Here is a 13,450-nt window from a genome sequence, read left to right on the forward strand (position 1 = left end):
ATAAATGAACAAAGCAATATTTTCAAAGATTGTATATGCATATATAACATTCCTCTCTACTCTGCAAACTTAGTAAGTGTATTCCATATTTGTGATTAAGTATGACCTTGCTTAATGACGAATATGATGCTTGTTAATGACCAGGTAACCATAAAAACGGGTATTACCCTTTCTAATCGCTAGGTTTGATCTGAATTACAACGAATGGTCCTGCTTAATGATAAGGTGTGATCTTCCTTAATAACGAAATATGGTCATGCTTAGTGATAAGGTGTGATATTTCCTAACGACGAAATGTGGTCATGATTAATGACAAGGTGTGATATTTCCTAATGACGGAATATGATCATGCTAAATGACAAAGTGTGATCGGTCGTAATGACGAAATATGATCATGCTTAATGACAAGGTGTGATCGGTCTTAATGACGAAATATGATCATGCTTAATAACAAGGTGTGATCCGTCTTAATGACGAAATATGATCATGCTTAATGACAAGGTGTGATCCGTCGTAATGACGAAATATGATCATGCTAAATGCCAAAATGTGATCCGTCATAATGACGAAATTTGACGATGCTTACAGATGAGGTACAGTCCTTTCCAATGACGACCTTTTACCATGCTTAATAACTAGGTGTGATAAGTGGCCTTTCGAAACAACTGCAAAAAGTACAGAAACTGTTAAGATATTGTGGATAACATGTTCCCTATATTTAACGACGTTTCAGAGCTACGTCTGGACCGTTCATGGGATGAAGGTTAAGATATTGTTTGGAAAGTCAGGGAACCTGTTAATAACATTGACAAACGAGTGGTTCAATTGCTCGCCAATATTTAACCTATATAAGATCGAATAATGTTGTATTGTTTGTAGAAGTGAACAAAACGGTTTAAAATAACCTAAACAAAATTAGATCAAGACATGTTATAATTTCAACATTCTCTCCGGGAATAATAAAAATACTTCACTGTGTATTGGTGTATATTCAGATCGGTGCCGATATTTGCGGGTTCTTCGAAGAGACTACCCCTGAGTTATGTAAACGCTGGATGCAGCTTGGAGCGTTCTACACATACTCCAGGAACCACAACGGCATCGGCTTTAAGGTACGTGGTGGGCAGTATTGGGTTATGCTAAAACATCTTTGTTTAGTGCACGAAATTCCTTGTACGTATCCCCAGTACGTCATGCTCTTATCATGTACCGTCTGAAACCACAGGCCCTCGTGTCTTTGCTAGGATTAAAGATGGTAAGAAAGATATAAAATATTTGAGATGACGCCCGACTCGAAATGCTTCACAGTACAATACATTATGACAAGGCCGGACACTTCTAGGGTGCACCCCACCCGCCTGCTTTGCCGATCGCTACGCTACCATCGCTCAAAACTGAATGTAAACATAATCATGGATGATTGGCCTATCGATCACCACTCATGGCACCTACCAATTTTTTATTGTTATTTCCGCAAGTCGATTGAAACCTGATTTTGACTCAACTAAACGACCTTGACACAAATGGATGACGATATGTCCGCACAAAACGGGGCTGATAGGTCAACGCTTTGCAAATCTGCACATTCTATATAAATTCGCGGGAATGTTTCCTTTCATCGACTGCTTAATGTAAGAATATTTTTCGAGCAATGGCTTCTCAAAAGAAAGCACCAGTTGTAAATGTTACCTTAACAAGCATCAACCAACCAGAGGCCTTGCTTTGTTGAGGGTCAAAATCGGGTTTCAATCGACTTGGGTAGGGTACACCGAAGTGTCCGGCCTTGTCATAATGTATTGTACTGTGAGGCTTTTCAAGTCGGGGGTCATCTCAAAACTATTTTATTTTAATCTTTAATCTTCGCAAAGACACGAGGCTCTGTGGCTGAAACGGCTGCCGGGTGGATCGGTACAGCTCCTTGTTCCATCGCACCATTGTAAGTACGGTGCTCATTCTGTTAACCTCTCGTTTATCAAGCTCAAAGTCATTCATCGGATAATTGATGATTGTTTGTTTAGTACATGATAATTTCGATTGCATGTATAATTCATTGGAGAGTGTAGGATTGTATGTCAAATGTCACCACTGATATTCCATTTTCGTACTAAAAGCGGCAAGACCCTGGGTCCCTCGGGGATGATGTTGCTCGAGCCTCACGTGAAGCCATGGAGACGCGGTATCGCCTACTGCCGTATCTGTACACGTTGTTCCATCGCAGCCACAGCTACGGAAACACCGTCATCAGGCCTCTACACCACGAGTGAGTGGCGACAAATGCAGGCCACATATATTTGGGTCAAAATGGGTCCCTAAGTTTGTCATAGTTATCTTATGAGCTGACTAAAGAGCACTGGATGGTCGATGACTTGCTTGACTGTGTGTCTTCCAACCCCGACTGCGTGACAGGTTGTCTTAATATCAATCATCTGGTATCAGTTTGATCATTTACATCCGATCCTTGAATGTCCGGAAAGAGGTATTGAACAACAAGCAAACAAATGTGTACTCCAGATTCTTTAAGAATTAGTTTTCAAATTATTAATATATATGACTAGTGTTGGGAATCAGAAACCAAATCCACTATCGATTATCAGAGTATTGTGGTGAACGATTATCGAGTATAATCAAAATATATACACTTGTAATGAAATCACCACTTTGAAGGTTTTTTTTACCAGGTCTTTTCTAATAAATGTTCCTTATAACTAATACTGTAATGCAATGAAATGCACGCATGCAAGAAAGACACTGGAATTGTAATTAAACAATAAAAGTAGTTAAAATGTTACAATGCGCATAGCTTTACGCTGTTGAGCGCATGTTTGTTCGTGAATATTCGTAAAATTTAATCGCTAGTTTACTTCATTCAAGTTTGTTAAACTTAAACAACGAAATTCCAATTAATCGAAAATATGTTTTTTTACAATCGATAATCATTTTTAATCCTTCTTTCGATCGATTTTCGATTATTTTCGATCATCGGAACACCACTATATATGACGTCATAAATTATGTGTTCACAACTTGTTAGTAAGCCATATTAAAGTGCACAAAACCCCACTGCACATTTTAGGTATGTTCGTCATGTTGATGCACTTAATGATTTTACTCAATTTGAAATTGATCATTTGTTAACCACTTCCTGTAGGTGTAAGATCGGCAGGGCAGCCTAGTGCTTAAAGCTTTCGCTTGTCACACCAATTAAAATGTTATAGTTGTGAACATTGATTTTCACCCCTATTTTGCGTTGGATAAGTATTTCATAGGATGAGTTGATCACTGGATTGTCTGGTCCAGACTCGATTATTTACAGACTGCCGCCATATAGCTGGAATATTGCTGAGTGCGGCGTACAACTAAACTCACTCACTCACTTTCATAGGATGATCGAGACTGGCTGTACTCTGGTGTCGATGTTTTATATTCTTAGTACAATAGTATCAATCATATATCTCATATTTTTGTCAGTTTTTAAGATTGCTAATTTCATTGAAAAAGAAAATTCTGAAATAGAGGGAGTAAATTGTCCTTCCGAATAAACGTTTTGAATCATATTAATGAAACTTCTATTTTGACTTAAACTGCGCTTTATAATGTTGTAGGTATCCAAGAGACCAGACCACCTACAGGGTTGACCGACAGTTTCTGTGGGGGGCAGGGCTCATGATATCACCCATACTGCACGAGGTATGATATCACTTTCAAAGCTAACTGTTCAATATTCGGCAGATGTAGGGTTGTGAGAGACAGAATATCACACCCTTCCAACACATGCAATTCTTCTGTGATAGAGGGGCGGTGGGGTAGCCTAGTGGTTAAAGCGTTGGCTCGTCAAACCGAAGACCCGGGTTCGAATCCCCACATGGGTACAATGTGTGAAGCCCATTTCTGGTGTCCCCCGCCGTGATGTTGCTGGAATATTGCTAAAAGCGGCGTAAAACCAAACTCAGTCAGTCAGTCAGTCTGTGATAGAAGGTGTTCGGGAGAGTTCACTCAAACGCATCTCGTTCAGTTGGTGTTTATGGAATTTTAAAAACATTCATGGAAACGCATAGACACTGCACGAGATTTGTCTGCGAGTGAACTACACACGCTTCCCAGATTTCATATGTTAGAATTTGAATTCAATTCGGTTTTCAACTTCGCTGACACCAGACGTAAATTTAGAGTTAGGTTAGAAAGTCAGTCAGTTGTTAGATATTCATAAATTAGCTTGGACAATCAGTGGGGTTTAGTTAGTAAGGAAAGTTAGAGGTTAGATATTCAGGGTTAGATTAGTTTAGTATTAGTCGGGTTTTGAACATTAACAGAGTTAGAATTTAGATATTAGGGGTTAGTGAAATTAGTTAAATTCTTAGCAATTCTTCAACGCAAAAGTTTACACATTCAGTTAGTTCTTCACACATTCGTTTTTTACCCATAAGTGTTATCATATTTAGTTCTTCAGTTCCTCATTAGAAATAATTGTTATCATGTTTAGTTCCTCAGTTTTACATTGTAGACAATAAGTGTTATCACGTTTAGTTCATTAGATTAAATTAGCAAATTTACGTTTCCACAAAAAGCGTCAGAACAGAAGGACAAAGACATGCTTCTTCAGGACTTGTACCACGAATAGATTTAGTTGGTTTTGTTGTCGAGGGGAGGAGGGCGTTACTCATGTAGTATGTTGTTGATGACCTTCCTCTTTGACGGATTTAAGGGGAGTGTATAGGGATTTAAGCGGGTATGAAAGGAATTCTGGTATATGTAAGCTGACGTACAAAAGAAAGTACACACCTGGTGCTTTTGGATTACTTTCCAAAAAGCGACGTAAATGTTTTGAAAAGCGATTTTTACAGTGATATATAAGTCACAGACGTTCCTAATATGTTGACAAAACACCACAGATTCCTTGCCCAATTGCCAAGTTGCCAGTCAAAATCACAACACTTTTCAAATAATCCCCAAACACCAGGTGTGTACTTTCTTTTGTACGTGAGTTTATTACCTGAATCACTTGACCTAAATTCCAAAGAAAACTGTGCGTGTACCAACGCTATAATATGGGTGATGTAAGCTTGCGTAAGGTTTTCAGAAATAAACATAAATGTAAAATACTATATTCACATGTATGTCGGGACGTGCAGCCCAGGGGCGGTGGGGTAGCCTAGTGGTTAAAGCGTTCGCTCGTCACCCCGAAGACCCGGGTTCGATTCCCCACATGGGTACAATGTGTGAAGCCGATTTCTGGTGCTCCCCGCCGTGGTATTGCTGGAATATTGCTAAAAGCGGCGTAAACCCATACTCACTCACTCACTCACATGCAGCCCAGTTTACTTGACCTCTGTTTCAGGGTCGTCACGATATGGCTGAAATATTGCCGATGTGACGTTGAATTTTCACTCACTCACTCACTCACTCACTCTGTTTCAGGGCCAGACATCGCTCAGCATCTATGTACCCCAAGGTCGTTGGTTTGACTGGTACACGGTGGGTGTCATGTTACAGTTACAAGGTTGTATCTAACAACTGATAAATAACATGCGTAATCATCAATTCTTTCATATTCTGATCACAAAATATCCGAGTAATATTGTTTGATCGTCCCAGGTGTGTTCGGAATGCAAACAAAACAGACTTGCTGTTCAAGATATTATTTATAATTTCAGACAATGGTTTTATGAACGTAATATTTGGCGTGTATTAAACATTTAAGTCCTATCCTCACCTCGTCTCTCAATTTGGAGAAGCAACGAATGTGTTATGACTTTTCATCTGTGTAGGGTGATGTAGCTTCGGAGAAGGGGGGATCCTACCTCCATATCCCCATTAGCCCAGAATCCCAAATCCCCTTGCACGTGCGAGGGGGCCATGTCCTGCCTCTACAAGACTCGGCCAATAACACACACTTCAGGTACGGCAAATGGTTCATGTAAATTGAACATAAGAATTAAATACATCACCAACCGATGATGATGATGATGATGATGATGGCAATGCATTTGGATGACATATGGGAGCCGTCAACTCTAATCAATGTATGATGGTGTGTTTGGAACGGATTCAGTAATTTCGAGTGCGGAGTCATTGTGATTTTAAAGCAGTAGTTTACTGTTAAAAATATCCAATTTTGAGAGTAGCTGTTAAAGGTAATTTTACAAATAGTTATGCATTGGCACGAAATTGACCTGTTTAGACCTTCCAGTATTTTGTTATGGATTGATGACTTTCTTTAATATTATGTTGTCAGTCGCCAGACCCCGTTCACTCTGATTGTCGCCCTGGAAGACATGGCGGACCAAGGGTTGCAGGCACGGGGGGAGCTGTTCTGGGATGACGGGGAGGGGATAGGTAGGTGTGGCTGTATTGATGTGTGTGGGATATAGATGTCGAGTGGTGTGTTCTGGGTTGGGAAGTCCTTGTGTTGGGAGTCTCATAAGCAAGGTGCAAGTCGTTTTGTCTTGACTATACATTGTATTTAGATGAGTTAACGATGCTTCAAGGTCAGGCTTTGTATTTCTTATACTTCTTTTGACAATAATACATTATGACGATGATAAATAACATGAACAGGAGATTGTTTGAATCTGTTTTGCCTCTGATTTGCACTACTCAAAATTACTGTGTGTGATCTGTTTCAGATACCTACGAGAATGGCAACTACTATCACGCCATGTTTGACTGTAAGGAGGTAGGTATAGTCTTGAAATAGCCAGGCACTGTCTTGGAGTCAGTGAGTTTGTTCTAATGTCATGTGAGGGGCATTCTAGTTGTAACACGATCTGTGTGTTTGATGTGGTGGGAAATCCGGAAGTGATGCATGACCTTGACATTTACCAATTACAGGTGCGCGGGTATGCTGCTGGCAAACACAAAACATAATCATGTCTAATCCGGGATTCGAACCCACGCTACTCAAATGCTGCGCCTGAGACCTCTTGGCCACCCATGCGTGATGAACCAATGAGCAATTGATGGCGTTTGGGAGGTATTCAAATCATAGCTATTAATGTCTTGGGTTTCCTTTTTGTACCATTGGGGCGGTGGGGTAGCCTAATGGTTAAAGCGTTGGCTTGTCACGCTGAAGACCCGGGTTCGAATCCCCACATGGGCACAATTTGTGAAGCCTATTTCTGGTGTCCCCCCGCCGTGATGTTGCTGGAATATTGCTAAAAGCGGCGTAAAACCAAACTCAGTCAGTCAGTTTCGAATGCCATTATACTGTTTTGTCCTGACCACCAGAGCAAGCTGACTATGAACGTGACCCAAGCTATGATGGGGATGGATCTTCTGACGCTGGAGACCGTGGAAGTGTGGGGGTTGCCAGGAACGATACAGAACGTCACCGTCAACGACACACCTCACAGCTTCGTCCAGAATAAGGTACAACTCAGTACTTCATCTAACGTGGAAACTTTTTTTGTGTGTGTATATTTTTGGTTCACTTCAGTTGGATACAATCGTCATTTTGTGAACCTTAAAGGCGACATGCATAGAAAGACATATTTACATACTGAATTACAGTATGTGATGGGATTAGTAGACTATGCAAGATCGTGAATCACCATGGAATCGAAGTACTGCATCTTCGTAAGATGAAGTCATAGCATTGGCAATTCTGGAGATATTACATCCCATTTTCTAATAAATGAATCTATGTTGGTATTTTTTGAACAAATATATTTTTCAATTTGATATACATCTTTTAATACTGCTTTATATGTATTAAGACTGGGTTTCAAACCCTTTATGTTCATTACATATATATCGCGTTTGGCCAATAAAATCATGTGGTTGAGTAGGCGGTTGCTAGTGCAGCAAAATAAGATATCTATAGTAGAAAGCTCATATGTTTTGTTCAATAGTCTATTAACAAGATTGGTGAATTCTTTCCAAAACAGTGTAATAGTTGGACATTCAATATATTAACGTTAAAACTTATATGCAATTAAAATTCTCTTGTGAAAACTAGGGTCAACACATTTATGATAAGGTAATTGCTGAAAATATCATCTATGTTTATAATTTATCTTGTTGCTTTTCTTGATATCTGCACCATCCGTAACTCTGTGTTTTCGGGGTTCTTTTTCCAGACACTGACCATAGGCTTCCTTGACCACCCCATGTCGGACAATCTCCAGATATCCTGGACGTAGGTACGTATCTTCTTGGCGATTGGGTGTCCTAGTGGTTAAAGTGGTAACGCGGAGTCCATATCCTGATTAGGAACATTCAGTGAAGCCCCGTTCTTTCCCCAACAGTGATGACGCCAGCATCATCGTGGCACGGCCATCGTTTCATAAAAACCTCAGATCACGAGGTCGAGTGAGATCAGTTTACAATTGCTGAAATCCAAGCCACAGACGGGATTCTGGCTGTGGAAATTGTTTCCAGCAAATTGTGTTTGGCTTAAGATCCCGGTTAGAACAGTGCCCCGTTCCTCAAAGCGATCGTAGCACTACAACAGTTGTAAGTCTATGTTAAAGTATGGGAGTTACGATTAACTTTGCGCTACGATCGCTTTGAGGAACGGGGCCCAGGGCTTCAGCAACCAAGCAAGAGAAGACTAACGGGATCAGGTGGTCAGGCGCACTGATTGGTCGACACATGTTATCGTATCCCAGCTTCATAGATCGATGGGGGCGGTGGGGTAGTCTAGTGGTTAAAGCGTTGGCTCGTCACGCCGAAGACCCGGGTTCAAATCCCCACATGGGTACAATGAGTAAAACCCATTTCTGGTGTCCCCCGCCGTGATATTGCTGGAATATTGCTAAAAGCGGCGTAAAACCAAACTCAGTCAGTCAGTCAGTAGATCGATGCTTATTATGATATTCACTGGATTGTCTGTTCCATATTCCATTTTCCAAAGACCTCCGTCATGTAGCTGGAATATTGCTGAGCGTGGTATACCACAACAAAGTTAGGATTAGTGTTTTATGTCTACTATACCATCTAAAGTTTACAAGGCAAAATGAGATACGGTATTCTGATGTTTTAAATTCAAGTGAACATATTTCGTTACAAGTTCATGCTGTTTCGTCTTTCAGAGGATATACGCGCCTGGATCACAGAATGGATGAGTCTTTTCACAATCACTTTGTTTTGTCACATTTCTGACAACTAGTTTTAACCTTACTGAAACTTTTGTCATATTTGTATTAATATTTTACATACAGATCGAAAGTATTTTGCATTAATGATGCACCTGGTAGGATATTTTTTCATAACGCACCTGATTAGAGTGTATCTGTGTTAATTCATATTCTATTTTATATTTTAGTAGGTCACCTTGTGTTTTAGACATATAACTATGCTGTGGTACACGTTTTGGAGATGACGTAAACAAAATGTTTATTAATCTTTTCAAACTGCCAAATCTATACTTTCGTTCTTTGGTTTGTATCTTTCATACCTATATGTGCAGTTTTCGTATATTCAGAATTGTCGTATTTTCCGGAGGGCCAGGCTTTAATCAAATGCCATCGATCATTCAAAACAACTCATTCGCAATTTACCGAAAAACGCATATAAATGTCTGCGGAGACATCATTTCATTAATTTTCTCGTGCAGTAGAGATTTTATAATCAGAGTTTTCAAAGAATATTCTTAGTTACATTCATTTCGTCCATCTTGAAAAGTGTAAAAAGGTGCGAGAATATGTTTAAACGGGTAGAAAGATAGCAAAATGGGACAATGCAATTTTTTCACAGTTAATGTTTATATCATAACCAGAATATCTACCTATTTACCATGGAATATGTATATTGGCGCCATACGTGTACCGTAGTCATAAATAACGGGACAATTGTATTGTTGAAGACTATTTCAGATTTACAAGGTTGTTTTTGTGTGTGTGGACTTGAAAAGTAAACCATGTTACTAGGGACAGACGTTTGAAATATATGACTGTTTACATTTTGTTGTTGTTGTTGTTGTGGTTTCGTGTTTTTTATGTATATTGATTCAGTTTTATTATATGTTCATAGGAAATAACAGGGCCTCCTTTCACAAAGCACTAAGGTGATCGTAAGTCACTAACGTGATCGTAAGTCACTAAAGTTACCTTATTGCAGTGTTAAAGAATGGGAGTTAAGGTTAACCTTAGTAAAGGTTGTCTCGTGAAAGGAGCCCCTGGCATATGTGGAACTTCATACATTATTTGTCAAACATTCACTCATCCTTGGTTATCGAGTGGTGTAATTCTAGATCGCGGCTTTCATTTCTGTAATCGTGCAGGAATTGTGACCAAACTGCCCTGTTGCTTCAAATTCGATGTACTACTATCCTGGGAAACCCCGTTTATCCGGACAGTACTGTTACTACAGTACTGTTCCAACAGAAATCGTCCTTATTCCAAATGTGACGGGTGTGTGGAAATTGTCGTCCCCAAAAGTAATCCTTCTGGTCGGTGTGTTCACGCAGACAGGTACTGCATAGGAGTAAACGTATTTTTAGGAGACCTTGGATTCGAACTAACTAAGAGACGCTACTCTGTACAGGGAGTTTTGGCACTTCTGTGCCTCTTTTAAAGCATGAGTATATTTGTGATGTATGTGTATGCTGAATTTGAATGGATCTAGACGTGATATTGGATATCGATCGGAGTCTGATTCTTGCCTTACCGTATATTTGGGTGACTGACTACACAGTAGAGGTCGCAATAGAGTCCGACAGTGACATTAGCTGAATAACTCTGAATACTAATTAAGAGTGGTTTGGTTTGTAGTGACTGAGTGTGTTGGTGAGTGGGTGGATGCGAGAGTGGTTTGGTTTGTATCGACTGAGTGAGTTGGTGAGTGGGTGGATGCGAGAGTGGTTTGGTTTGTAGTGACTGAGTGAGTTGGTGAGTGGGTGGATGCGAGAGTGGTTTGGTTTGTATCGACTGAGTGAGTTGTTGGGATGGTGAGTGACGACAATCTGCCTGTCTATACTCAAAGACATTGTTTTCCTTCACTTTAACCAACAGAGGCAGACAATAGAAATCACCAATACTCCATATAATATGCCTGCCATTATACATGGCATGTAAACGTACAGTCGAAATCATACAATTGAAGGTTTTCAGCTTTTATTAATATTTTCAGATAATATTTGATATGACAGTTGAAGATTCATATGGTGTAACATTCAAACATTGCAACGACCGATATTAAATCAAATACATGTATGTGAATGTTTTCCATTATGGTAAACGACCTAAGATTGTACATAAGTGTCCTATCAGAAGGCCTCAAGACTGACAAACTGGGAGGTTCAAAGACGCTGAAGATAATGGCAACATAAAGACCATCCGTCTAACAGTAGCTCTCAGTTCTCAAACTGTCCTGAAACCCAGGCGGTATAGTACGACCAAGGCAAATGAAGCATCATTTCCAATTCCTTTTTTATATGTGTTTGTTTTTGGTCTCATGTTCTGATAACTGATAACTTGCGTATGTCACAGCACAGGCGACCGTGATGGTTGGGAGTGAAGATAATGATGCAATGAAGCGAATAATGGCAATCCTATATATGAGAGTTAAGTCAAGAAATCTGTGTTGGTGCGCCCTGTCCTTTAGATCAACCCACAGATGACACCATCTGCATGTACTTCATCTGTTTGTGGTGCCAGTAAGACATAGCGTAAAGACTGAACTTATTCAACAATAAGTCCAGGTACTCAACGGTTACTTCAAATCAGTTTGATGGTTACACATGGACAATAACATAGACTACCACGACCACGGTGGGGTAACAACTGTTTCATATATCCGACTTTGAGATATCCAGATAAATCCCACTGGAATGAACAAGGTGGGTGTATCTTCAAGGACCTGGCCAATCCTTTATGCTTTCCTTTCAAAACACACCAGAGGACAATAGATTAACTCCAATAGTGTCTCACAAGCGCTGGGTTGGTCTTGTAGTTTAATCGTTCCTTCGTCGAACTGAAGCTGATTTCTGGTCCCTAACGTGGTATGGCTGGGATATTGCTAAAAGTGCATGGGTTACATCCTCATTCTTTCAAATAGCGCCTTCATATCACCGAAACACGATAGAAATATTACGCAAACACTGCACTCCATTCTGGCTGTCGCCGTGACCTGTATTAACACAATCGTTCTCCTAGGTTCATTTGCTGTACGACGTCTACGTTAGTAGGGGCGGTGGGGTAGCCTAGTTGTTAAAGCGTTCGCAAGTCTGGCCGAAGACCCGGATTCGACTCCTCACATTGGTACAATTTTTGGTGTCCCCTGCTGCGGTAATGCTGGAATTTTGCTAAAAGCGGACAAAAAAATAAACTCACTCACTCAGCTGTCAGGGTAATGACAAGTTACGTCTTCATATCGAACTGCTATGTCCTGGAATCCCGTCCTTTGTGTTGGTGGCTGTTTTGGCTGAAGTGGTTCACTGTCTCCACGACTCGCTCCACGGTTCTGAATTTCTCCAGACGGGGAAAGCGTTCTTTCCATACCACCATAGCATTAACGTAATCTTGAATGGTGTCTGGGTCTGTACGGGAGTATTCAACGTGGGGTCTGTAGGAGGCACAGAGCTGGGGCTGCCACACATTGAACAACTGAACCAAGGCTTCCTTCGATGAAGCATCCCTCTTCTCGCATTCTGACTCTGCCTCCGCGACTTGTGATGTCCTAACACCGTTCCCCGAGTTGACACTTCTGTTCGTTTGGACTCTGGCCTGGGACACTGACCTCGACGTTGTTGCAGCATTTGGACGTGGACTTGTCGACGATGAAGACTTATTAGATCGGTGCGTGTCTTTAAGAATCATTCTGCTCTGCTGAATCTTTCACGTCTGCTGCAGTCAAAGCGAACCAAATCACTTCCTGTCGTCTGCTCTCTTTGTCCTCGAATGACAAATCCGAATGTTACCTTACAGGGACTCGTCAATTCTGCAACAAACCTTAATATATGTGGCCTTACCCCACACAACGGATCCGATTAGTTGATTAGTTGAATAGTTCTCTTAACTAATAAGACCTTAAATCCAGACTGCCCATTCTCAAAACGGTAGGCTTAGGCGGTTTCTGTAATCTCCGGCTCACTGCCTACACAGTCTGTATTCACCTCATTAAGGTTGTTAGCTTCAGTCATAAGTTCTGTAGGAGAGGTGGGGTAGCCTAGTGGTTAAAGCGTTCGCTCGTCACGCCGAAGACCCGGGTTTGATTCCCCACATGGGTACAATGTATGAAACCCATTTCTGTTGTTCCCCCGCCGTGATATTGCTTGAATATTGCTAAAAGCGGCATAAAACTAAACTCACTCACTCATCAGTCCTGTGCCACAACTCGGGTACAAGGGAACCCATCAAAACATTATCTCTCAACCGACATACTTTTCATTCGAGTGATGTTATCGATGATGTTTATCTTTACAAATGATGATGATATTGAAAGATGGTTGTGAAAGGGATTCCTGTCCCGCGACATCCAGCACGGGGCATTATGAGTTAACCAGTCAGATATA

At 40.7% G+C, this 13,450-nt stretch overlaps 1 protein-coding gene across 1 annotated transcript in view; it reads left to right on the plus strand.

Moving 5' to 3' along the window:
• LOC124254995 (sucrase-isomaltase, intestinal-like) overlaps positions 1-9,901 on the plus strand; it is a 63,706-nt gene extending 53,805 nt beyond the window's left edge. The window contains 10 exon segments of the mRNA XM_046688836.1: positions 996-1,112; positions 2,112-2,260; positions 3,603-3,687; positions 5,416-5,472; positions 5,766-5,896; positions 6,233-6,333; positions 6,624-6,673; positions 7,225-7,365; positions 8,076-8,138; positions 9,030-9,901. Of these exon segments, the coding sequence (XP_046544792.1) occupies positions 996-1,112; positions 2,112-2,260; positions 3,603-3,687; positions 5,416-5,472; positions 5,766-5,896; positions 6,233-6,333; positions 6,624-6,673; positions 7,225-7,365; positions 8,076-8,138 (894 nt within the window). The 3' untranslated portion in view covers positions 9,030-9,901.
• The last annotated feature ends 3,549 nt before the right edge of the window (positions 9,902-13,450 follow it).

Source organism: Haliotis rubra, unplaced genomic scaffold (assembly GCF_003918875.1).
Source record: "Haliotis rubra isolate DU_JTF1 unplaced genomic scaffold, ASM391887v1 Scf59, whole genome shotgun sequence".
In the NCBI taxonomy this organism is placed as follows: Eukaryota; Metazoa; Mollusca; class Gastropoda; order Lepetellida; family Haliotidae; genus Haliotis; species Haliotis rubra.